The sequence below is a fragment of the Diceros bicornis genome, unplaced genomic scaffold (genome assembly GCF_020826845.1).
Source record: "Diceros bicornis minor isolate mBicDic1 unplaced genomic scaffold, mDicBic1.mat.cur scaffold_55_ctg1, whole genome shotgun sequence".
NCBI lineage: Eukaryota > Metazoa > Chordata > Mammalia > Perissodactyla > Rhinocerotidae > Diceros > Diceros bicornis.
The window spans coordinates 5039087-5066716 of NW_026691429.1; the positions used below are offsets into that span (position 1 = coordinate 5039087).

Sequence of the window (27630 nt, forward strand, 5' to 3'; positions counted from 1 at the left end):
ACCCGGCCTCATGCTTGGTACATAGTGAGCACTCAAAAAATTTTAGTATACTTCATATATTATTAAGACTTATGTGTCAAGCATCATCCCTATAATTATACAAAAACCAATATACTGTCCTATTCCTTCGGCTCTTAGTACAAATAGAATAAGTAAATGAATAAATAAATAGATATGTTACTCACTATGTGCCAGTTAGTATTCTGAGTCCTAATCTTAACACACTTAATCCTTACCACAACTTTACAAGGTAGGTATTTATGTTGCTCATGTAATTTAAGAAACATTTCCAAGGTCACAGAATTATTCAATAGCAGAACTGGTTTTTGAACACAGAATTTCTTTTATCAAGGGTATATGCTTTCAATTGTTAAGCTTTTATGTCTTTTATAGATGAATTATTTTTTCCCCTGTTTTCCTGGCTAAGGCAACCTTGTAATTCTATGACAACTTGAATATCTTCACCTATTAAAAAGACCTTTAAAAAATCACTTTTTTAAAAGAATGCATTCTTTTCCACTTTCCGCTACTAGATGTAAGATTTATATACATAAGTGAGAAATTTTTTTTTAATATAGTGGATTCTGAACATTGGAAAGAAACCAATTTTTGGTGTCAAAGATTCATTGAGAAACCATGAATCCTTCAAAGTTCCTACCTTGAAGCTCCAAAGCTAGCAGAGAGAAGCTACAAGGAGGTATCGAATTTAAAACATTACATAATTAGGGCTGATGCCCCAATAGCTTTAGAGCTGATATCCCTCTAACTATAAAGTTGGTGAAAGAAAGCTAAAACCAAGAGAGAATTGTAATTTATTCTGATGTTTAAAACATTTACGTATGGACTAAGCCAGGGTCAGTGTTGTAACTAGAACGCAAACTCAAGTCTTCTCCCTGGAGTTCTGGTGCTTCTGCTTGCTAGGAAGAGAGGTATGGTGTCCAAATCTCTCAACCGTAGCTGATGATGTTATGATAGGTCATAACTGCATTGATGATGCTGTGGTAACAGCAGCTCGAAGCCCCGAAGACCGTTCGTTTCTTTATTACTGCATAATAGATCTTTTCTTATTTGCACACAAAGCACAGATGCTTCAGCCCTACACCCAACGTTCCATAAGCTAGTTCTAACTTACCTTTATAAACCTCTCTCACCACTTCTCTTCATCAATTTAGGACGGCAACCAAACTAAATTCCTCTATGATTCATGTCCCCAGAATAATCTCACACATCCTGGGAGCTTCACAGTTATATTTCTATGCTATTATTCATGTGTATGCTATATTTTTTTTTCAGAATTTACTCAAGCTTGAGTATAAATACTTGACGGGAATGTATGTTTGTTATATTGGTAATGTAAAAGTGGTGGGCGATAGCCACCATCTCAGTAGTTACTTTCAACTTTCCCTGCTATGATATCATGTGTCTATATAAGGCAACATAACTGGGCGTTATTGAGCACATTTTTAATATAATATAATTTGGGGAAAAATGGAAATTTCTGGCCAGATCTAATTGTTACTCTTCTACTATTACCCTCTAAAGACTCAAATAACTCATAAAATACATATTCTGCTCTAAATTCAGAGTCTTCCCAGAAGAAGAGGTATTTAAATGAGACCTGAAAAATGAGCTAAAATGAAAAATGACCCTAAAATACTCCCAATTTTTTCTAAGTTAAAGTCAAATTCCATACAATGGCTTAAAGGTCTTCCAAGAGCCTACCCTCCATTACCTACAGGTCCATTTCTCCTAAGACTCACCCCCGCCTTCATTCTGCTCCAGGTTTGCTAACTTTCTCACTGTTTCACAAAGAAACACCAGCCCTTCTCTAACACCAAAGATTTCTGAACTGTCTATTTCTCTGCTCGAAACACTATTCCTCAGATATTTGCCAGGCTGACACTCTCATCTCCTCTAAGTCCCATTCAAATATCATTTTCTGACTAAGGCTCATCCTTATCACTATTTTAAATTCCACGCCCTCTTCCCACCAGCAATCCCCATCCTTCTTATTCTGCTCAGACTCTACTCTATTTTCCCCCAGACCTACTGTCACCTTCTAACTCCTGTTTATTAAGTTTATTGTCCATTTTCCCCACCATAATGCATTAACTGTGGGGCAGAAAGATTTCTCCACTTAGTTTACTACTGTATCCCAGCATACATAATAGTTCCTCGTAACTAACTGGCACTTAATATATATTTCTAGAACAAATAAATGGGTAATCACCTTTATACCTTGAAGCTGTTTTTCACAAAGTATTATCTACTTCTAACCTAACTCAAACTATTCAGGACTTATCTGCCCTCACAGGGACTTTCTTTGCCTAGTGTACTGTATCACTAATAAGAAGGAAGAGTAAATAAAGAGAGGACACATAACCACATCTCAAATCCATCTTGAATTTGAAATAAACTACAATTAAAATGTGACTGTGAAATAAAAGACAAAATATCAGAGCCAGTTATGCTAACGCATCCCATATAGAATGGCTTCTAAAGAGGTGTGTTCCCCTGTAGAAGCTCTGTTCCCTGCTCCCTTCCCTGGAAGACTTAAAATTCTGTGGATGAAGGTGTCCCTCTAGCACCTAAAAATGAGTACCAAGAAATAAAAATATCATACATTAGTATTTTGGATATCTCAGAGTGCCACAACTACTAGAGGCAAAAAGCATGTCACCTTTTTTTGTCCTCTTGATCTCTCTACTCTGTAAGTGAATGTATGATGACCCAGCATAACCATCACACTGAATTTCAAACTCTAGATAAGAGTTACATATATTTGGTTGAAATCTTATTTAGGATAGTGTCTGTGTGTGTGTGTGTGTGTGTGTGTGTGTGTGATTGGCACAACAATGATCTTATGAGAGCCAGGCCAGACTCTATCCACCTTCAAATTGCAGTAGCTGAGATCATAGAGAGGTCAAACCAGCCAGCTGCCCCTGATTCCAGTTGCTTACCCTTGATCAGGAAGGACAGTCCTGGAAGTGATACACTTTTCCCTCTCTTGTCACACTTTGGCTTGCTCTTTTGGGGCCTGATATATCTATTTTCTCAACAGCCCTTTGAGATACCTTCCTCACAAGCCTAGAAATATGTACCTCAGTCTCCAAAGACCAATTAGAGTTCATTTGGAGTGTGAGGATGACATCTTTATTAGGATATGGTGAAATAAAGGGTGTTTCATTAAATGTTGACTCTCTTATTGGATCTAAGTCACAATACAATTATTAAATGTGTCTGATCATGGAAACTCTCCAAATTGTACTAAAGTTTTCTAGAATGTATCATATTGGTGATAATTTTTTCTTGCCATATGCTCTTCTCTCTCTTCTAGGCTACCCCTTCTTGTCTCATTCATCAAGAAACTCTTGTCTATCCCTGGTGTTACTGGTTGAGTTTACCCCACAACCATTCATGTGTTGAAGTCCTAAGGCCCAGTAACTCAGAATGTGGCTATATTTGGAGATAGGGCCTTAATAGAGGTGATTAAAGTTAAAATGAGTTGATTAAGGTGAGCACTAAACCGACCAGACTGGTGTCTTTGTAAAAAATAAGAAATGAAAATTTGAACACCCAAAAAGACACCAAGGATAGATGTAAACATAAAAAAGACTATTTGAGGACGTGGCAAGAGGGTGGCCATATGCAAACCAAGGAAAGCGGCCTCAGAAGAAATCAACTCTGATGGCATCTTCTTATTGGCCTTTTAGCCTCCAGAACTGTGAGAAAATAAATTTCTGTTGTTAACATGACCTAGTCTATGGTATTTTTTTGTGGGAGCCCTAGCAAACTAATGTACTTGCTTATCAACACTAGGGCTTTTTTATGTTGGTGCAATCCCGTGTTTTACAGGTAGAAAGACTATTAAATTAGGAAATGTGATGCATCATAATGAAATATTCTCCAATTTTTCATTAATACATATACAACACTGACCAACCAAAGAAATATAAATGTTCATAGACCCTTAATTGTTATCAGTCATTGCTTCACCTAGGAGATATTTTCACTTTGAATCTTTTTGTGGATGCAAAGCTTTTTGAAATTTCTTCCTTGATTTCTCTAGTTATCTGTCTATGTCTATCTATAGGTCCATTTTTGTCTATTTCATACAGCTGCTATACTTTTACCCTTAATTCCTTAATTTTTGGGGAAACACACTCTTTTATTGAAAAGCTCACAATGACTCTAGTAAAGATATTTGTTCCTTCCTCTATCTATTGCCAGGGAAATCTTTGTTATCACGGTAAGCCAAGAAATAAGAGTCAGAAAGAAAAAATAAGTTTATTTCCAATGGCATTTTACAGTAGAAATTTTACTTATGACCTCCTAACTGACTCTGTCTGCCAACAATTGGGGTGAGAACCTTTGGTGTCAGAAGTTCTGGGTCCGCACTCCTATTTTCTCACCTATGAACTACATGATTTGAAGGAAGTCATTTAATCCATCTAAATGAAGCTAAGTTTCCATCACCAATTTTATTATTCTTGTTTATAGATTACAATGTTATACATACAAGGAACTTATAAACTGTCAAGTGAAAATTAGAAGGAAAAAAAGCTGCTCTCTTTCATCCTTCTAGAATCCCAGTAATTTTATAGACTTTATTTCAAGCTAGCTGGCATAGCTGTTTTTCCAAATGCCCCAGCCTCGTTTACTTTCAAAACACATTCATGTACATTAGTGCCAACTTGAAAAAACAAATGCAGACTAGTGTTTCAACAATATCCAAACATTTTTTTGTTTTCTTATTTTACGTATTTCTGAGAGGACAGGCTGATAACAATGACAGGGAGATAATCTGTGAAATAAAATATAGCCATTGTTCACCAAATATTTTCACTTACTAAAACTTTGGTCTATTTAACATTTTCTTCAGGGCATTTTTAACATCTTTATTTCTTAAAGCCATAGATGAAGGGATTCAACATTGGAATCACCACAGTATGGAACACTGACACAACTTTATCCCTTTCTAGTGCATAGCTAGTACTTGGTAGGGAGTAAATGAAGAGAATTGAACCACAGTACAAGGTGACAGCTGTCAAGTGAGAGCAGAAGTGGAGAAGGCCTTGAGGTGGCCTTGGGTGGAGTGGATCTTCAAGATGGCAGCAATAGTGAAGAGGTAGGAGGCAAGAATAAGCATGGCAGGGGTGATGACATTGGAGACAAGTATGAAATAGAGCACAGCCTGGTAGCCCTTCTTCACATCACAGGCCAAATTTACAAGGGGAGGCAGAGCACAGAAAAAATCATCAATGATGTTGTTGCCACAAAAGCTCAGGGTAAATGTCTCGCTAGTGATGATGGTTGAATTAAGAAAGCCAGCAATGTATGAGGTTGCAAAAAGACTGGAACATAACCTTGCAGACATAGCCTGGGAATAAAGCAGCGGGTCAGAGATGGCCACATAGCGATCATAAGCCATGGCAGCCAACAGGTAAGATTCACTATCAGCCAGTCCAGCTGAGAAGAAGAACTGAGCTAGGTAGCCAGCAAAGGAGATGCTTTTGTCATCAGAGATGCAGGTCATCAGGATTTTGGGCACATTAGCAGAAGAAAACCAGAGATCCAGGAATGGCAGGTTTCCAATGAAGAAATACATTGGTGTGTATAGCCGAGAATCAGCACAGATCAGAGAAATCAGGGTGATGTTCGCTGAGAGACTGAAGACATAGATGATGAGGAAGATGAAAAAGAGCACTCTCTGTAACCGCATGTCTGCTGTGAACCCCAAAAGTATGAACACTTTCACTCTGGTGACATTTTGCTCATCCATTGGTTTGGGGTTTCTCTGGTCCCTTTCTGTGAAAAGATTAATGAATATGTCATGATTTAAGATATCAGTATATCAACTTCCCCATCATTTGCCATTTAAGATGACTGAAAAACCCAACTGATGTATTGACCTTGTAAATTGTGAGACATGTTTATGCTGAACTGGTATCGTTGTTGGATAAATGGGAAATCCTTCTTTGCTGCCTTGAGAGATGGGTTACTATGTACATAATATAGTGTGTCACCTTATATTTTTAAACTAGTTTTTCCTACTTTTTGGAGGGAGTAATTTCTGTATCTTCTCTTCCATTTGCACTTAGGGTGACTGGGAACCATGTGGAAGATATGAAGAACTGAATTTGAAAAGACGCACTGACTTCTCTTTGGGTCTTTTAATCCTTTTGTCTTTTTCCACAGAGTTACATATAGAAGCACACCTATATTATTTTAACTATCTATTGGAATATCTTTAGAAGTGCATTTTACTATAATTTCTTCAAAAGCAATAGTTATATTTTCTTCAACTTTTTACCCACAAAACCAAGAACACAGCTTTGCATAAAGTTGAAAATGTGTAACTTGAATAAAAGAATAGATTTACTTAGATAATAGGAATTTGAGATAATAGCTACCTATATGACACTCAATATAACCTATAAAGAAGTAATTATATTAATGAATGGATAATTGTGTTCATAATGTGATTGAATTTCCTACAGAACCAAGATTTTAGAAAAATAAAGGAACCAAAAAACTAAACTGTCCAAACTGAATGATTTTGGGATGGATGGTAGGCTGAATAATGGCCTCTATAGATATCTATGTTCTAATTCCTGAAACCTGAGAATGTTACTTTATATGGAAAAAGAGTTATTAAATTAAGAACCTTGAGATGGGTAAATTGCCAGGATGAGCCCTAAATGCAACCCCAAATATTCTTATATGAGGGAGGCAGAGGAAGATTTGACTACAGACACAAGAGAATAAGGCAATGGAAACTCAGAGGCAGAGACTGGAGTGATACAACTCAAGAAGACAGAGAAGGCAAGGAATAGATTCACCACTGCAGCCTCTGGTTGGAGTGTGGTCTTGCCAACACCTTGGTTTTGGTTCAGTGACATTGAGTTTGGACTTTTAACCTCTAAAACTATGAGGGAATACATTTCTGTTGTTTTAAGCAGCCACATTTTTGGTAATTTGTTAATGAAGGAAGTTATGAAACTCAACCTCTAACAATCTTCTTTTCCTTAAAGATAGGAGACTGAATTATTGCCAGCATTAAAGGAAGCACTCCCTTTGCTTATTATGTTACAACCCAGGGGGCCCCTATTACAACACACCAAAATCAAAAAAGGCCTGAATGATGATTGTCATTGTTCTGAATTGACAGGGGGTGTGATATTTCTGCTATTAGATCCAAGGCTTTAGAATCTCTTCTGCTGGGGGACAAAAAAAAATAAAAACCTTAATCTTAGTCACATGCTTGGCTATGGACTTAAAACTGAGCTATAAAAATGAAGAATTGCTCTTTCACAACTGTATCTGTTTGATAGTAAAAATCTATAATTTTTAACTGTAAAATAAATATTAATGCTATACTTATTGTCAAAGCAGAAATTCTTCATAAAAACCAAAAGAGGCTTGGAATAGGTTACCTTTGAATTCCCTTAGAATTTCAAGGCTGTCAGATGCTAAGTCATTTTTAACAAAGCAGCTTAAGACTAAGTACCAAGAAATTTGGGTTTGACCTTAGTTGACTGCTGCCAAATTCAAATAAAATTATAACCTCCCAAACTCTATTTTCTCACCTAGTTTTCTTAGTTCAGTGAGACATTATGAGATCACAGATGTGATTAAGCACTGTGAAAACTAGAAGTTAAAACTATATATTGCCTTCTCTATGTTTTCTTCATCGCTGTAGTCTACCCTTCAGATATATCTATTTTATTTCCCAAGAATTTCCGATTACCCATGCTATTGACTCCATAGAGTTTCATGTGTTCTCATGCAGAAACTTCTTCTTCAATATGTGGCTTCTACACAAGTTGTGCAATTGCTGGGCTTGTTTGCAGAATTACAACAGGGAATGAAAATTTCAAGAGAATTTTCCTACCTAATATCTTTTTTTCCTCTACAGTTATTAAAAAATTAAGTAAACTTAAGTGTCAATGTCTATGTACATGAATATGTATATCAACGCTTTCACAAAAAACATGGGTTGAAGTTATCTTGGTGTAAGACATAAGATGCAGGTAAATAATATAAATTAAGAAGATGTGAAAAGGAAAAACAAGCCCTGGACCTAAAATGGAAGCAAGGATAAACCTGTTGCACAGCAACCAGTCCAATCCACTACTCTGTGCAGACCACAGATCTGATCAAAACTTTCTAGCAGCCCATATATACAATCAGTAGCATCCAAAAGACAAGCAAACCAACCAAAAGATTGGGCAATATATTATCATTATTGATACTAATTTGAAATTATTTCTCCCAAGATTTCTTGTAAAGACAATGAGTTTTGAAATATAAGGCATAATATATTGAATGTTATTACATATGTAGACGCACAACAGAGTTTTTTTGAGCTGCATTTACTTGCCAGTAATTTGCAGACTTAAACCTGGCTACATCCTTTCTTAGATTGGAGGAGACACTCAGACCCTTCTCCCCACAAAATATTTCTCCTCCCCATCTGCCACACATCGTTCTTTACCAAGAGGCATTTTTAAAAGATAAATGCCTCTGGGAGTGGTCACTCAGAAGGAGCTGAACTCTCAGTGATCTCTCAGTCCTCTCCAGGCATAATGAACTTGCCATTTCTGTCATTCAGTTTGATATGTTAATCAGATGCTTCTTGAGTTACATATTAATTATAAGTCTATAGTATAATCCCAAAGATTTATATTATATTTGCACTCCATCTCTTAAGGAGTTCGTGTACCATGCAATGCCTAACATAGAATAATAAACATTTTAAACTCATGATAATATGAACCCATTTTAATTTTTCTATACTTGTCCTAATCTAAGGACTAATAAATTTCCTGCAAGATAACAGAAGAGGCAATGGTGGGCCACATACAGCTACAGAGGATTTATGAGAATGAAAACATCCATCAAGTACACATCTCATTGCTTGTTTCATTGAAAGAGAAGATAAGTCTGGAGGAAAATACATTTGGAGACATTTCTGCTTCCTTCATCAAATATAATTATAAGAAAGAAAACTTTATTCTATCTCACAATGTAGAATTATGTTACGGTTTGATTACATTAAGAATTGTTTTGTCTTTCGTCGCTGTTGTGATTTCCTAACCTTTTCCTCTGGTTATTTTAACGCAATACTTCGTGAAGAAAAGGAGACACTTCATTTGAATTTCAACTCAAGTCTAGAATTTCTCACATTGTCTTAAATAAAAAGTGCTTTCTATTCATGTCACAGGAATCCCATTTCCAACAGTAACAACACTGGAGAGTATATAAGCCTGAGCACCCCTTTGGGATATGCTGCTGGAAGCAAAGAGGATCCTCACGTGCTATTCTAGCACTAAGTGACCAATTATAATGCTCAGCTATCTTTCTGGAATGCAGCAGGGAGAAATCATTCAAAATGAATATAATTGGTCCAATTAGTCTGTAAAGCCCTTTGCTTTGTGAGTTTCATTCACGCATTTTAGATGAAAGAGGAACCTGCAAAAAGGAACAGCCAACAGAAATGTCAGCACACAGTAGATACTCAAGAATCATTTGCAATCCACAGTGATAACAATAATGATAATGAAAAGGCCACAGAATTTTAGTGCTGAGACATGTTGACTATCATTTAATAAAAAGAGCCCATTTTACAATCAATGAATTGAGTGACAGGATTTGAGAAATGGAATTTGAGAGACAGATCCAGTCATATGGTTAGAGGAAGCTTCATCTCTACATCAGAACATGATTATACTCATTGATTCAAAACATATTTATTATGCAACACCTAGGTACACAGCACTGAGGGAGAAGCTGGGGGAGATACATCTGGGAGGCGAGGTAAGGTCTTAGGTGGGCTTAGTTATTGCCAAGAGACATTTCAGGACAGAGACTGTCTAAGAGTGAACCTCAGGTCTACAACTCATTAGTTGTGTGACCAAGAGCAGTGCACTTAAACTCACCAAGCCTCAGTTTTACTATCTATAAAGTGGAAATAACTTGTCTTCCTCATAAAGTTGTTGTGAAGATTGAATGAGATAACATATATAAAGGTTTTAATAAATATCAGTGAAAAAAATCAAAAAACAAGCAAAAGTAAAAATAAAAATAAAATAAAGAGAGGGAGATACAGTGCTTGCCCTTGTGGAAGTTATGGCCTCATGGGGGAGTTAATCAACTAATTAAATACATTTATAATTATCAATTATGACTAGTATTGCAGTCATAATATTAAGGTGTCATAAGATTTTACTACAGTATCTGACATAGTGTGGGACTTTAGGGAAGATTTGTCTGAGGAGGTTATATTAAACTGAGAACTGAATGACAATAATAGGAGGTCACCAGTCATAGTGAGTGATGATGGTAGGGGTGGCAGCTGCAGGGAGGGTAGGGAGAGTAGTCTTGTGAGATCACAGGAAATGCAAGGATCCCACTTGAGAAAAAGCACCATGGATTCTAGGAAGGGAAGGAAGTTCATAGTGGCTAGACCTTGGAAAGATAAATACAGCTGCACTGAATTAGGCAGGAGAGGTGGGCAAGGTCAGACCGCATAGGGACTGGGCGTCCATGTTAATGATTCAGAGTATATTCTAAGTGCACTGGGAAGCCACTGATGAGTTTAATCAGATGCATGCTGTGGTCAAATAAAACTCTCTTTACAACATGAAAAATAGAAGTGTGAAGGCAGAGAGGTTCAGATGACTATTTTGGAAACCCATGCAACAGCTGATAGTACTTGGACTGGGTGATAGTAAACAATTTGTTGAAAAATAGTCATATCTGAGAGATAATTGGGAAGTAATATACATATAGGAGTTGGTGATGAAACCTTTAACACACAAATATCTCTGAAATTTCCTTGTCTTTGAAAACAGCCACTTTCCTCTCTCTCAGGGGAAAAAATCTTTTAATGACATTGTAGGGACAGTTGTCTTGCAGGAAATGTCAATATCTTCTCTGTTCCTACGCTCAACATCTCTCTTTGCTTCCAGGTCCAAGAGAGAATTAGATCCGAGCACAAGCCAGATGTGGAGTGGAAGGACGGCTCTTGGAGGACATGTGTATACACCTGATGTGGGATTGTGCTGATTGTCAGGGGCTGAGGAGCTTGTGGGGAATGGGTACTCAGGAAATTGAATAAAGGAAGATAAACTAAGAAATAACATCAGCAGAGGCCTATACTCAATACAAATGAGATGTAAGACCATCCCTTACATTCTTTGTAAAGGAAGGAGTCAAAAAAATTAGAGAGACATGTATGTTGGTGTAGATCAATCATGTGCAACCTACTTAACCATCTCCTAAACCTGCAGTTCTCACATCTTTTGATCTCAGCACCTGGGTCAACTGTGTCAGGCACCAGGGGCCAGAGGCCAGTTTTTGGAAGGATGGGAAGAGGAAACAGATTCATACTCACTGACTGTGTTCTTCAATTTATTAGAGACTCTTGCATAATAGAGGAGATTCAAAACAAAATGACTAGACAGATTGAGGCTTTGTTGTTTTCATTTCTACAAGTAGAAACTAAAAGAGGTAAAAATGTTATTGTTGTTGTTTGTGGCCCTGTTATAAATCACCTGCCCCTCTCAACAACCTAAGACCAATATGGCAACTTGACAAGACAATGGGTCAAGCTCCTTTACAAGACACAAAAGTCTCATAATTTATAGCCTTCCTCTCCAGCCACATCTTCTGGTATTCTCCACCACCATGCTGTTGATGGTGCAGACCCTCAGAACTTTTGTGCTGTCATCTAGAAAAGCCTCCACCATGACCACCTCTCTTTAGATATCTACATGCTGCTCCTCGTGCTTGCAGTGCTCTTGCGCACTACTCCATCTGGTTTGCTTCTATTCATGCCACACAATTCAAGTCAAGAGTTAACCTAAAACATTGTACATTCCCCGCACCCCTGCACAAACAGAATCAGTCACTTCCCCCAATTTGCACCAGGTGATCCCCAACGCAGTACACTCTGTACAGAGCACAGTTAACACCAAGAATTCAGGGTTCCCTCCACACTTGTCCTCCACTCTCAGATCCTAACAAAGGAGTAGTTACAATTCTAAGTGCTTGTTAAATGCCCGGCACAGGGTTAAGCACATTACGGCTGTTATCTCCTTCAAACTTCAAACAGTTCAAAGAGATAAAACCTGTCTAGAGCAGTGGGGAAATTTCCTAAACATAATACAATTGAGAAAAATGAAAAATGTATGAGATAATACTTCTTTAAGAAATGAAATTGGGGGGCCAGCCCGGTGGTGCAAGCGGGTAAGTGCGCGCACTCTGCTGTGGCGGCCCGGGCTTCACGGGTTCGGATCCCGGGCATGCGCCGACACACTGCTTTCAAGCCACACTGTGGCGGCGTCCCATATAGCGTCCCATATAAAGTGGAGGAAGATGGGCACGGATGTTACCCCAGGGCCAGTCTTCCTCAGCAAAAAAAAGAGGAGGATTGGCAGATGTTAGCACAGGGCTGATCTCCTCACACACACACACACAAAAATGAAATTGTTTTAAAAAACAGAAAATGCACAGCAACTGTGTTTAAGCATTCTCTGAATAATTTGGTAAATAAGTTAATACATGTAAAGTTTAGAACTTTGTTTAAAATATATAATAATCAATATATAAATTTAGAATTAATATGAATGCTGTCATTTAATTTCTCTATTTTGAACCCTGATATGTTTTTTATATCTTTTTTGGGGAGACAGGGCACTAAAATTTCAGGAATTGCAGCTTTTATGGTAAGCAAAATCACTCTCTCATTATTCACAAATCTCCACCCATTGGTAATATCAATAGAGTATGAGAGATGGGAGAGTGGAGAGAAAAATTGGCAATAACATTCAGCCACCCACCAAAAAAAGGGGCTCTGCTCTGATATTCCCAAATGCAAGAGACCTCCAGCCTGGAGGAGTGAGGAAATGGAGTAAAATAGAGGTTCTGTATGTGTATTTATGATCCAAATCCTAATTACTCTGTGATTATGCTGAGAAACACATAAAAACACAAGAAGTGTTCACAGAAATGAAAACTTAGAAAATGCTGGACACTCAAACATACCTCTTGGCTTCACAATAGATAACCCGATCAACAAAGAAGCCAACTTATTTGAAGGTCAGAATTTTGTTTACTTCTTAATGTTATCTTCTGAAAATACAACACAGACATAATGAAAATTGATGACAATGAAATTGTCATGTTAGAAAAATGTTCAAATTGCAGATATATCTGTTGAGCTCTGAAGATTTGACATGTGGCTGTTTAACAATTGAAGAAAAACCAATATGGATTACATTTTAATAGAGCTTCAAAGAGAATTGAGATACACAAGTTAAGAGAAACCTTTGAGAAAACTGAGGAAGTTCTCCAATGGATTTTGTGAAAATAACACTCTTTGTGAATGAGCCATGAATAACCATAATGAGGTGTTGAAAATTCTATGTCCCTTTCAATACTTAATTTCTTACTATCTAGGTGTATGAACTGGTCCATAGTTGAAATTCTGTGTAGCATTTCAAGATCTTTGTTTTATTTTCCAAGATCTATTCCAGTGAAATGCTTCATTATAATATGCTAGAAAATGTTGGTTTTGTTTCCCATGTTAGTGTATTCACATCAATAGACATTTTCCTCATATCTGTCTTCCTTAGATAAGAAAGACTTTCTGTATTTGTGAATGGTTAACTCCTTTTCTGCACTTTGCACTTATGAAATAGGTTTATTTCTCAGGGGAGGAAGCTGAAGAGAGAGTGTGACAAGTGACAAAACCCCTTCTATCCTTTTAGGGAGTCTGTATCTCTCTTGCCCATTTACCCCACAGTGTACCATGAACCAGATATGTGTGACCAAGGCCACATTTCTAGATACCTGTGCCCTGATGATGCCCTTTTCCAGGAGCTCCTTCCTTACCTCCATTCTAATGATAGTAGAAGAAGACTTGCTCAGTGTTCATAGATGAGTGACTGAATAAATGAAATTATTTTTGGCCAATTTTCCTCTTTTTATTTTCATGATGCTGACTTTAGACAAAATCAGAAATAGAATGAAATAGAAATATTTCAGGCCTCATTTAGCCCACAGGCCAAATATTTATTGAACAGTGACTATGGACAATTTATCCAATTATGTGCTAATCACTAGAGACCCAACAGCGAACAAGTGAACAACGTAGAAAGAGTCCTTGTGCTGCTTATAGTTCAGGTTGTCATGACTACGGAGCAAAGCAATTGCTTAGTGTGATTGTGAGAAGTTGCAAGACTTGCCCAAGACCATGAAGAGAGTTCATGTCAGAGCCAGCATAATCGGAACTCCTAGCAACACACTTTGTAAGTCTTAGATGCTCTAAAACTTAGTCCTCTATCCCCTTTTTTCACCAAAATGGTTTTCTCTACCTCTACTGGAGCAGAAGGTCTAAATTTGGGTCCATTGTTCACTAGGAAAAACATAGATGGGCCTCAAAGGGTACAAGATTCACCCCTGAAAATGTTCAGGAGAAATCTTGTTTGCATGCTTATGTGTTCAAGAGGGTCTGTTAGATTCTCCGTAGGGTCCATGGTTCAGAGCCATTGGGCTACAGGTTTCAGATTTGTATCCCTCAAAATGAAGGACTTCTAGAGTGATGTAGACAGTTTCTGAAATGGATTTTACCAAAGGAATTTAGGCAAGAAAGGGTAAGCTAGATGAAATTTCCTTTAGAGTACCTTAGAACTCTGACCTTCTAGATTTGACTGCTGAAAAGAGTTGTCAGCCAAACATTAAAATCAAGTCTCATTTTATCATTTTGAACATATCCAGAAGAAGAAACCTAGGTAAAACTTATGAAAACACTGCCAAGAAAAGGAAGTAAGGGTATACTGATATTTTATATTGCTGTTTTGATTAAAAAAAAAGAGAGAGAGAGCGAAGACATCCTAAATGAACAATTACTGGTTTTCATATGAAAGAATTTCAAATCAAAGCAAAGTGATTATGAATCGTGAGTGTGAATAACAGCATCAATGTAAACAAACGTTTGTGGGGTAATGTTTTGTCCTTCCATTTAATTTTATCTTAAAGGGAAAAAAGTGCCCCTGTTCTCAAGGAGCTTACCTTCTACTAAATATAGACAGGCTGGATGTTCACCAAGCCCATCTACTCTTCTAGACACAGAGGAAGATCACAGTCCCCAGTCAACTTTAGAGCTAAGCTAGGATCATGTGACTACATTCTGGCCAATAGGATTTGACAAAAATGAGGTACACCATTTCTATTTCTGGAAATATAAATACACAATAAAACCCCATACACAATCATCCACATCATCCATCCTTTCTCCTCCCCTTCTGCCAAATCCCAGGGGCCATGTTCGGTGACAGTGATGCCGAAAGAAGGAAGAAAACTGGCTCTCCAAGTCACCAATTAGCAGAAAGATGACACGTCCCAGAACTTGAAATGGAATATAGTCTAGCCCATCCCAATTAAAATTGGTCATTCATTTAAAAATCAAAAAAATGTCTATTAAAAACCCAACAACTAAACAGGAATTGCAATTGTTAAAAATCAAAAACAAACAAAAATGTAACCCCTACCTTTAAGGAAGATAATTTAATTGTGGAAAATGTAATTGCTAGCAGATATATATTACAATATTGTTTAGAGGCAAATTGAAAGGGGAAAAAAGATCTGTTAAAAAGAAATTATTGTCTATACTTTCCAATAAATTTTACTGTGAAACCATAACTGCTCTAAAAAAACATAGTTTATTAAAAAAGGTGGGAGTAGGTGGTTGTTATCTCATGAGAAGAGTGTTGAGTTTGAAGGGGTCCAAAGATGAAGGGGAAGGTTGAAGGAGGTTTTCATTTTTCCTCTATATTCTTTACAGTTTTTGACTTTTTTTAGTAACAGGCATGTGTTAATGTAACCTATGTAATAGAAATAAAAAAGAATTAAAAATGGTTTGTCTATCTTTATAAATATATTAAATATAATTAATGACATTGCTTATAAATGATATATTTAAAACTTTTGCCTTTTTATGTAATCGTTTATCCATACATGAAGAGGCAAAAAATACGTTCCAACTATAGCTTAACAGGGAAAAGACATCTTTCTTGGAGAATTTTTGCCACCTTGTGGTGTGTAAAAGTAATATCACACATTTAATATATCCATACATTTGTTCAGGAAGAAGCATCTTCTACTAGCCAGGCTCTGCTACACTAAATGCTTTTGTAGAATCCATATCTTTCAAAATATCCGTGAGTAAGAATTCCAACTTTGTAGCACTTAATTATGTTGAAGAATTTACATGTATTTGCGGTCATATGTTTCCTGTCTCTTCCCTAAACTGTAAACCCTAAGAAAGCTGGGTCCATATCTGTTTTTGCTCACCAATGTATTATATGCCCTCCCTAGCGTAGTCCCTTGCATAGCACTTAGCACAGAAGCACTTGGTAAATATTTGTTGAGTTAGTTAATTGAATAGTTAATGTGCTGAAACTTAATCATCTTTGGGTTATTTTTGAAATTACAAAAAGCAATGGACAGAACAGTGTGTACAATATCTTTCCATTTGCCTGTGTGTGCAAAGATATATTCATGTAAATTCTTGTAAATTGATAAAACCCTCTGGAAGGAAAGATAGGAACTATTAATACTGATCCATGTTAGAGAAGGAAGCTGGAGGTCTGGGCTGCGATGATCACTTCTTATTGTGTACTCATTCGCATATCTTATTGGAATGTTTACCATGAACATATATTATTTTTCAATATAAAAACATAAACCAAAAAATAAATAGTATAACTATTACCCAATATAGACAACAAATTACCTGTATTTTTCATTATATAAAAGAGAGAAAATAAACATCCATGTCTTTTTTAAATTTTATTTTATTAATAAAAATTAAATATAGGGGCCGGCCCGGTGGCATAGCGGTTAAGTGCTCGCGCTCTGCTGCTGGTGGCCGGGGTTCGGAAACTGGGCGCGCACCCACGCACCGCTTGTCAGGCCATGATGTGGCGGCATCCCACATAAAGTGGAGGAAGATCCGTATGGATGTTAGTTCAAGGCGTCTTCCTCAGCATAAAGAGGAGGATTGGCATGGATGTTAGCTCAGGGCTGATCTTCCTCACACACACACACAAAAAAAGTTGTATATATTTAAGGTGCACGATATCATGTTTTGGTTTACATATACATAGTGAAATCATTACTACAGTCAAGCTAATTAGCATAGGCATCTCCTCACATCATTATTATTTTTGTGTGTATGGTGAGAGCACTTAAGATCTACTTTCTTAGCAAATTTCCAGTATAAAATAAAATGCTATTAACTATCGTCACCATGCTATACATTAGTTTTTAGAACTTATTTATCTTACATAACTGAAACTTTCTATCCATTGACCAACATCTCCCCATTTGCCCCACCTCCCTGCCCCTGGTAACCACTGATCTACTCTCTACTTCTATGAATTTGACTTTTTTAGATTCTATGTGTAGGTTAGATCACGTGGTATTTTTCTTCCTCAGTCTGGCTTATTTCACTTATCATAATATCCTCCAGATTCATCCATGTTGTCATAAAATACAGGGTCTCCTTCATTTTTAAAGCAAGTTATATATATATTTGGTGATATATATATGATATATATCTCTCAATTGCTTTATCCATTCATCTATTGATGGACACTGATTATTTCCATATCTTGGCTATTGTGAATAATGTTGCAATGAACATGGGAGCTCAGATATCTCTTCAAGGTACTGATTACATTTTCTTTGGATATATACTCAGAAGTGGGGATTGCTGGGTCATATGGTAGTTATATTTTTAGAGGAACCTCCACATTGTTTTCCATAATGCATGTAACGATTTATATTCCCACCAAAAATGCATGAGTCCTCTTCTCCACATCCTTGACAACACTTGTTACCTTTTGTCTTTTTGATAATAGTCATCCCAACAGTTGTGAGGTGATATCTCACTGTGGTTTGATTTGCATTTCCCTGATGATTAGTGATGTTGAACATCTTTTTCTATACCTATTAGCCATTTATATATCTTCTTCGGAAAAACATTCAGGTTCTCTGCCGATTTTTTAATTAGGTCTTTTTCTCTTGCTATTGAGTTGTTTGAGTTCCTTATATATTTTGGATACTAACTCCTTACCAGATTTATGATTTGCAAATATTTTCTCCCAATACGTAGGCTGCCTTTTCATTATGTTGATTGTTTCCTTTGCTGTGAAGAAGGTTTTTTTTTTTTTTTTGTGAGGAAGCTCAGCCCTGAGCTAACATCCATGCCAATCCTCCTCTTTTTGCTAAGGAAGACTGGCCCTGGGCTAACATCTGTGCCCATCTTCCTCCACTTTATATGTGATGCCTGCCACAGCATGGCCAGACAAGCGGTGCATTGGTGCACGCCCGGGATCCAAACCTGGGCCACCAGCAGTGGAGTGCGTGCACTTTAACTGCTACACCACGGGGTCGACCCCTGAAGAAGATTTTTAGTTTTTTTTTATTTTATTTTTCTTTTTGTGAAGATCGGCCCTGAGCTAACATCTGCCAATCCTCCTCTTTTTCTGCTGAGGAAGACTGGCCCTGGGCTAACATCCATGCCCCTCTTCCTCTACTTTATATGGGACACCGCCACAGCATGGCTTGACAAGCGGTGTGTCAGTGTGTGCCTGGGATGTGAGCCGGCGAACCCTGGGCCCTGACACGTAGCAGTGGACGGCGCACTTAACCACTTGCGCCACTGGGCCGGCCCCCTGAAGAAGCTTTTTAATTTGATGTAGTTCTGCTTGTTTATCTTGGTTTTTGTTTTCTGTGCTTTTGGTGCCATATACAAAAAATCGTTGCCAAGATCAATGTCAAGAATCTTTTCCCCTGTGTTTTATTCTAGGAGTTTTTATGGTTTCAGGTCTTATATTTAAGTCTTTAATCCATTTTGAGTTTACTACCGTGTACGCTGTAAGACTGGGGTCCCCTATCACTCTTTTGCATAATTCCACATGACTTTTTATTGCAATCCTCTTATTTTTATCTTAAATCTTAGCATTGTAATATCTAACTATTTAAACTTATCATTTCAATATTTCAGGGCCTCCCCCCAAGCTAGTACAATGTTTTCTCTGTCGTATATTTGCTCTATTTTGTGTGTGTGTGTGTATAGCATAGCTATATACATTCAGAAGATTATATCAATCAAACATCTCTCAGAGGAAAGATCCACTTAAAAAAAAATGGAGTAGAAGAGAACAGAGTAAAAGAAAAGGGGAGCAAATTTAATTATTTCCCTGTGCTATATTGATCATTATTTGAGTGCTCAAAACTATATCCTTCCCCTTGTTGTCTTCATCAGAAAGTACCAAGAAGCACTGACTCTCTTTCCAAAAAAAATCTCTTGTACTTCTCTACTGCAAATTTCTAAAATCCCTCAAGAATGTAATTGTCTTTATTTTTTTTTTTAACGGAAGGTCCTTTGGGAATAGTCATGAGTTAATCATAAAATGTTAAATTTCCCTTTTAGTGTGATGGCTATTTGAGATTTCCTTTCTTCCTTCATTTCCTTCCCTCTTTTCTTTCCTTCCTTTTTGTATGAGCAGGTACCATGGGGCCCTCGAAGGAGTAATTGCCCTAAACATCAGGAGGATCGGGTTCTTAACATGATTGTGCTTCTAACTCGATGACCTTGAACAGATCAGTTCCTCACTCTGATTATTAGCTCCCTCACCAGACAAAGACAGGGCTCAGCCCAGGCTGTCTGTAAGGTAGTTTTCACTTCTAACATTTCTGTGACTCAAAAAACTATATAGGAGTTTGAAGCCTGAACAATGAGTAGTTAATTCTTCAGAGAAACCATTACAGCAAAATGCTGACAAACTATTCTTGCCAGTGTGAGACTGAGGCTCCAAGGCCCAACATGGTTACTGATCCTCTTTCTAACAAGACACCTTGAGCATCATTAAGATTGAATGGGTGCAGAGATGGGCAATTACTAACCTTGAAAGAAATTATTAGCTCATTCCTAAACAATGTCAGAGGAACTAATTAATCAAGGCAATTTAAAATAACAAAACTTCCTGGGTGATAATTAGTGTTCAGCTCTGAAAGTTAGCTCCTAGGGCCTGATCCAGGTCAGGAAGCAAAGAAGCACTAACCCTGGGGATGAGCAATGCCTCCGTAGATTGATATAAGACAGGAGGGCCACTTTCTAGCGTTATCTGTTCATTGGATGCTATCCTGTCTTCTTGGGGTTTGATCTCTTGCCCTACAAAAGAAAACAAAACAAAAAAAAAACAAAAATGTGTTCCAATTCAACAAAACCTGGCAAACCCAGGAGATTAAATTAATTTATAAAAATCAGAAGCTGTAAGAAAGGCTATAATTCAAATCTTTGCTCTGTTGAAGAACATGTGTCTTGCACAAAGACATTTCTAGGTTTGAACACCAGCTCTTAATCTTGAGCAAGTTATTAAAACTCTCGAGTTTCAATTATTTCAAATGCAACAGCATGTTAAATAATAGCACCTGCAGTGTGGAATTAAATGAGATAACGCACATAATGTGCCTGGAACATAGTAAGAACTCAATACTTATTAATTGTCCTTATTGTTTAGTCATCGCTATCATTCTCACCCAGGCTATTGCATCAGCTCCTACCAGGTCCCCTCACCTCTAGTCGCTCTTCCTTCCTGACTATCCTACACAAAGCCACCTCTCCAGTTGGGTAGGCCTACATGTTATAAATGGTGGCCTCTTCCTACAGAAAGAATAATGCCCCAACTCCCCAAACTAAATAGGCCGTAATCTGACTCCATCGATTTTTCTATCCATATCTCCCACCACTTTACTTCATAATTCCTATAATCCCAGCTAAATCAGACCACTTGTTTGTCACATCGTCATGCTCTTCCTGTGCCATTCTCTCTACCTGGTATTCTTCTCACCATTGCTAGATGTCCAAGTCCTACCTTCACTGCCAATCTCAAGGATCACCTCCTCCACGAAACCATTCACTGCCCTAATCCAATATGAAGCTTCTTTCTTTCTTTCCTTCCTTCTTTATTTACTGAGTCTCCACCAAACCATGTATTTGCTTCTTATGGCTATTATATTCTGTCATACATTTTAGTCATTTATACATTAGCTATGCTTTATTAGATTGGAAATTTCCTAAGGATAGAGACCATATCTTTCTGGTTATTTTGAATAATAGTAATAAATGCAAAAAAATTTGTATTCTATTTTAATTTTGATAAAATAACCCTTATTTCATTGCTCACAAATGATTATAATTCTATTTTCTAAATGAGGCCCTCCTAGAAGCAAGGTAGCTTCTGGAGATCACACAGAAAGTTAGTGACAAAGTTAAATCTAAAACTCTGCTCTTGGGGCTGGCCCAGTGGCATAGCAGTTAAAGTCATACACTCTGCTGCGGCAGCCCGGGGTTCGCAGGTTCGGATCCCGGGAGCGGACATACGCAGCGTTTGTCAAGCCATGCTGTGGCGGTGTCCCATATAAAGTGGAGGAAGATGGGCATGGATGTTAGCCCAGGGCCAGTCTTCCTCAGCAAAAAGAGGGGGAGTGGCATCGTATGTTAGCTCAGGGCTAATCTTCCTCACAAAAAAATAATAATAATAAAAATGAAAAAAAATAAATAAATAAAACTCTGCTCTCTGACTTCATATCCAGTGATCTTCCTAGCCCAATTTTTTCTTAACTTTATGTGGACAAGATCAATGGTCCTTTGTCAATGTGGTTGATGGTCCTTATGCACCTGGGCTTCCCACGTAGCTACTTACATATTTGCCGGAGTATTCGTTGGATCTCAATTTTACAAAACAAAATGAAGTAAAAATTATAAGCATTAACTTCCTCAGCCCCATTCTCAATTCCCCCTTTCTGCTCCTTCCCACTCCTCCCTGGCACAGTCTTCCCCACCAGAGAGTCCACAGACCCAGAACCTCCTAAGAGCCTGTAGAAGCACCTCTTCAGGGGCAAAATCTGTGGCACAGAGTCTCAGGTTTACAACCAGGAAAATGAAGATATGGGGCAGGAGTAGTTAATGCATCTTTTACTCCAGCAAATAGTAAATTAAATATTTGAAGTCTATAGATTGGCAAGGCAATGCTTAAAACACTGTTATTGACTGGTAATGGATAATAAATAGTTTGAAACAGGCTTATTCCAAAATCCTAGCCTCAATTAAAAATAAATAAGAGGAGAGTTACTGTCCTTGAAAAAGATATAAGTGGACATTCTGAAAAGAATTCCAAGGTCCTTTTTCAGTAGATGTTTTTAAAAGTACACTCGTTACAGAAAAATTGAACAATACAGAAACATAAAGAGAAATTTTTTTACAGCCATCTGTGGTCTCACTACACAAATATAACTGCTACTAAGTTAGATGACTTATTTTTTTTCCTTTTTTTTTTTACTCTTTCTTCCCTGTGTAGTACTTTTAAACACATATATAACATTTTATTTTTATTTCTTAACAAGAGGAAAAAATAATATTTTCATGATTTTACAGAAATTTGTTTGAGATTGGTAATAGCTGAAAAATATTTCCTTATAAAGGACGTAATGTGACAAGTCACTAGCCTTAAATGTTTGCTGGAGGGAAATTATTGTTTCAATAGCTCATCATTCCCTCTGCAGTTAGGGCCACCTGGCCTCTACAACTTTTACTTTCAATGATGAATGTCATAAGAAGCCATTTTCAAAACATTTTGAAGTTCTCTGTTTTTTTTTTTAAGGTACAGACCTGGATACTTCTTTGAGGTGAAACATGTTCCCTTATTCTACACAAATCCTGACAGTCACCTTTTTAAAAAATCATAGTAAAGTAAACAAAACATAAAATTTACCTTTTAACTATTTTTAAGTGTATAATTCAGTGACATTAAGTACATTCACATTCACCCAACCATCACCACCATTCATCTCCAGAATTATTTTTACATCATTCCAAATCGAAACTCTGTACCCATCAAATCATAACTCCACGTTACCTCCTCTCGCCAGCCCCTAGTAACCACTATTCTACTTTCTATCTCTATAAATTTTACTACTCTTAGTATCTCTTATAAGTGGAATCATGTAATATTTCTCCTTTTGTATCTGCCTTATTTCGCTAAGCATAATATCTTTAAGGTTCACCCTGGTTGTAACGTGTCAGAATTTCATCCCTTTTTAAGGCTGAATAACATTCCAATATATAGATATATCACATTTGATAATCCCTTCATCCCTCAGTGGACATTTGGGTGGTTTCCAACTTTGGCTATGGCAAATAGTGCTGCTGTAAATGTCAGTTTTTTAGACATACAAAGACAAAGTAAAGGTTTTATGTTGAGGTAAAGATGAATATGGTAATATAACATATTGGACAGTTTATTGTCATTCATTCAACAAATATTACTAAGCACCTACTCTGTAGCAGACATTCTTCTAGTGGAACAGTGGTGAACAAAAAGAGCTTTGCAATCAGAGTGCGAAGTATATATGTGCCAAGAAACATGGCAAAAAGGTGAGGCAGCTGGCCACTCTGGTCTGGTAGGCTCTGACCACGGGCAGCCTCCCGAGGCACTCTTCAGAAAGCAGCCCATGCAGAGAAGGTCTGATGGCAGGCCCCCCGGACCCCGCAGAGAATAACCCCAACATCCACTGCTCTGCTCTCTGCTTCACCACAACCTGCTGGTTTGGCCTGTGGGAGCACAACTACTTCAACAGCCTCACTGTGGATAAGGAGTCATGACGCTGCAGGATGGCACATGCTCCAGGTGTCCGTGGAGATGCAGTCAAGCAAGAATTGATAGAGAGGTGGGACTGGCAACATCTCCTGGAAAAAGCAGCTCCATGCCGGCTCCCAAATCTGTCTTCATATTTATCCTATATGTCTGTACCTTTCTGCTAATTGTTATTTTACTGATGTGTAGGCTGGAACATGACTATCCAACAATGCATGAACATTCAGAAAATTCGAGATTTATCTGATTTTGAAATATGTAACGTAAACATTCAACTGGATTTGAATTCTATTTTCATTTTAACAAGAAATTTCAATATCGCCATTTGTCAAAAGAATAGCTTTAATATCATTTCTTTAAATTTAATTTCAACTCCTTTAAATATATAAATGCTGTAAAAATTAATTTTCAGATTATTATTAAAAATTATTTGTTAGAAGTTGTTCATAATAATTTCAGCCAAAAACCTGAGGTAAAACTGTTATGCTCACGGAAGCAAATTCAAGTTCCCCACGCAAAAATTTGGAAAAAATTTCCTTGTAATTTTTACATAAATTCAAAGCATCTTACCTACTATTTTGTATTTTGTTTATTGTAATAACATGATCCTTAAAAAAATAATGAAACGTCTATGTCTTGAGAGCTTGGCTTTGTGACCTTTCTGATCTCTGCCATCAAGAGGATGCACGTACATCTCGGTGGCCAGTTGAATATACTGGGTTTCCAGGAAGCACTCTCTTTGGCTGTGTCAGCTCTCAGGGGAGTTTGTCATAAGGGGTCCCAATTTCTTTCATTAGGGGTCTTTGTTGTTTCACCCTCCATTGCTTATTAGTGCACTCTGCCTGTGCAATACAGGCCTTTGTTTTCTTAGACTATTTCTGGCAGTGAACTTTCTGGATCTTATGAGGACTGCTTCTTTTGCACTCTCTTTTGGGGACAGCTCTTATGTACATGGTTAAGCTGTAAAAGACTTGTTGGTTTGAGTCACTCTTAAGATCCTACTCGTCAATGTGGTCAGATGACGGATCATTTAAATTAGAAAAACTTCTAAATTGTAAAAAAAAAAATTTGAGAGTTCTTACCATAATTGTTTTATTGGTACCTATAAAAAGACTAAATTAATAAAGAAATACAAAAATAAAATAATGACTAACCTTAAGACTCTGACTCAGGTTACAATTAAATTGAGAAAATATAAAAATGTGTTGATAAGATTATGAAGGTTGGAATGCTTAAGCTAATTTTATATGAAGAGGTTGTATCAACTTTGCCTGAATGCATTTTGAAGATGGACATTATGTCTGGCTGAGAATGCTTCCCGTATCCAAAATTATAAGACCAAGACCTATTGATAAAGTCCTAAAGATAGCTATGACTAGAGGTATAAGAGTTGATGGAAATCAGATAAAAGTTTGTAGGTAAATTGATATATTTTTAGACTTTATGTGAAGTGATTGCATCTGTTTATGCCTGATTGTATTATAGATTGTATTGTGGTGATAGACATAGTGTATCACTGGCAAATGTTTCCCCTGCCTGATTATAAGACAGCATATAAATCTGCACTTTAGACGATGTTAATTCAACATACTAGAAGAAAGTCAATAGAGTTGTCTGAGCCCACACATGATATGAAATAAAAACTAGAGGCTAATATCAGGTGATTAAAAAAAAAGATAATAAACCCCCAACCCCCAGGGCAAATTTGTCTAGGGTTAAATTGCACACTTAGAAAGAGGGCCTTTGTTAAATGATTTGTGCAGACTTTTCAAGGTGCGATACATTATCCTAAAGTTTTAAAATAATAGCTATGGAGTCTTGATGTATGTTATATACGTGTGATATTTTGCCTCTGGATGGTATGCCCAAAATTAAGACCTCTATTTCATTGGCTTAAAGCAATTCTCAAAAAAGACACCTACTTCTGGGTCTCTATTTTTCTGGTATTTGTTGCACGTTGAATCACAGTTGCATATAATGAAATACTGGATTTTCCCTGTTTTTAGATTTATATGTGTTGGAAATTTGATTGATGAAAATTGATATGCCATTGCAGTATCATGCTGTCAGGAGAACGACTCTTTCAGCATCACAAGTCTCACAATAAGCCAGTGTGTTGGGATTTGTCTATTTGCCTGATCGAGCATGTTGCACTCTTCAAATCTTCTTTATCATTACTTACTTTTACCCCACAGATTTATCAGTTTCTGAGAGCAATGTGTTAAACAATAATAGAGTATCTTAGTATTTATATCTTCCCTAAAAATGAGTTATTTTTTAGCTAAATCTTCTCTCCTCTATTCTTCCATGTGGTAATCATCTGGAATTTTGGTTCGAATGTGTTTTTAATGTCTTGGTTTAAAGCTAATACTAAATTAGACAGACTGTTTGTTCCTTTCCTCCTGACTCCTGTCATGTTTTCCTGGGTTCACATTTCTTCTTCCTGATGCACATTCTTTACCGCTTCTTTCACTGCAGGCCTGTGGGAGGTCAACTTTGAGTCTGTTTGTAGGTCAGATAACGTCTTTCTTTCTTTGACACAGTTTAAATAGGTGTTTAATTTAGCTTTGGAGTAATTTTTTTCCTTCTTTGTCAAGTTATTTAATATTTCTGAGCCTCCATATCTTTAGCTTAAAATGGGAATAAAACCCTAAAAATGGTGACTGTAACTGAGATAACAGATGCAGAGCTTGCCAGTCATGTTGCTTAGCAGAAATTAAAGTCAATAATGATAACTATTATTAATCATTATCATGATGTTATTATAATAATGTAATATATCGTAATAATATATTAATGTATAATAATTATACATTAATTTATAATTATAATGTACAGTGTATAATGTATAATGTATGCAATGTATAATAATAATATATTAATATTATTAATCATTAGAAGCTTCAGAGTGTGCATTCTCAGAGAATCACAGCTTAAGATTGAGAATGTGAAGCTCACACACAAAAAGTCTGAGAGAGTGGCATGACTGTGACTTTAATTCTCAGCCCTTGGCTATCTTCAGCTGTGGTCGTCTGCACAGTGTGTACAGATAATGTAATCTGTTCCCACAGACCCACGGCAGAACAGCGCAGCCTGCCTCATGCCTGGGATGCTCTGGGCTGCTTGTTGGGGAGCCTCTGCTGTGAGGCTAGTTGGACTCTGTACAGAGAAAGATGAAAAAAGACTCTTTCTTTTCCCTCAGATTTCCTCCCCTCCTCGAGTTTTATTCACTTTTACATCCAGAGCAGATACTCTCTTCCCAGAGCCTTGGTGTTACTCTGGGATTCAGGGTCTCCAGACACCTAGTCATTTCAGCTCCCAAGGCCCAAGGTGACTGCAGAGTCATGTCTCACCCACTCCTCCCATCTTGGCCTGTTTCCCGTCATGGAGGACCCATGAGTGGGGAGAGGAAACATTGAGGGAGATTGATCTGGAAGTCCTGGTGAATCTGAGCTTCAGAGAATGAAGCAGAAAAGGGGAACCTGAGACTGCCAGTGCTTCAGTGGGGGAGGAATATGGAGGAACCGACAGGGGTGTGATGGCTGCACAGAGTCAAGGGGAGGGATGTTCCAAAGTTTCCTAAGAAGGGAAAACTTGCACTGAAGTGGGGATTCGATTTTACGTGATGGCAATGTCTGTGCTGGTTTCACCAATTCTGGTGTCCCTGAGGGATGAACTGGTGTGACACCACAGGACAGAAGTTGCAGTCACTTTCAGGACTTAAGGGAGGTGAAACCTTTCAGCTTAGTCCCCTGTGAGCCAGTCAGGGGCCAAGTCTAGAAACGCTCGGAGCCTATGTCTGTCCAATGTGGTTTCGTTCTGTTCCAGTCAAGCTTCTCCAGACCCCGTCTGGGAAAAGGGGACCTCAGATCTAGTCAGATCTAGTCATCGCAGCTTC

The 27630-nt window shown here is 37.4% G+C and overlaps 1 protein-coding gene across 1 annotated transcript; it reads right to left on the minus strand.

Moving 5' to 3' along the window:
- Nucleotides 1-5047: 5047 nt before the first annotated feature.
- Nucleotides 5048-5722, minus strand: LOC131403132 (olfactory receptor 9G19-like). The gene has a single exon (XM_058537470.1). It carries the CDS (start codon nucleotides 5720-5722, stop codon nucleotides 5048-5050), a length of 675 nt encoding a protein of 224 aa, XP_058393453.1.
- Between the last annotated feature and the right edge of the window lie 21908 nt (nucleotides 5723-27630).

Coding starts and splice junctions, on each gene's coding strand:
- LOC131403132 (XM_058537470.1), bottom strand. CDS start 5,722: ATGCGGTTACAGAGAGTGCTCTTTTTCATCTTCCTCATCATCTATGTC.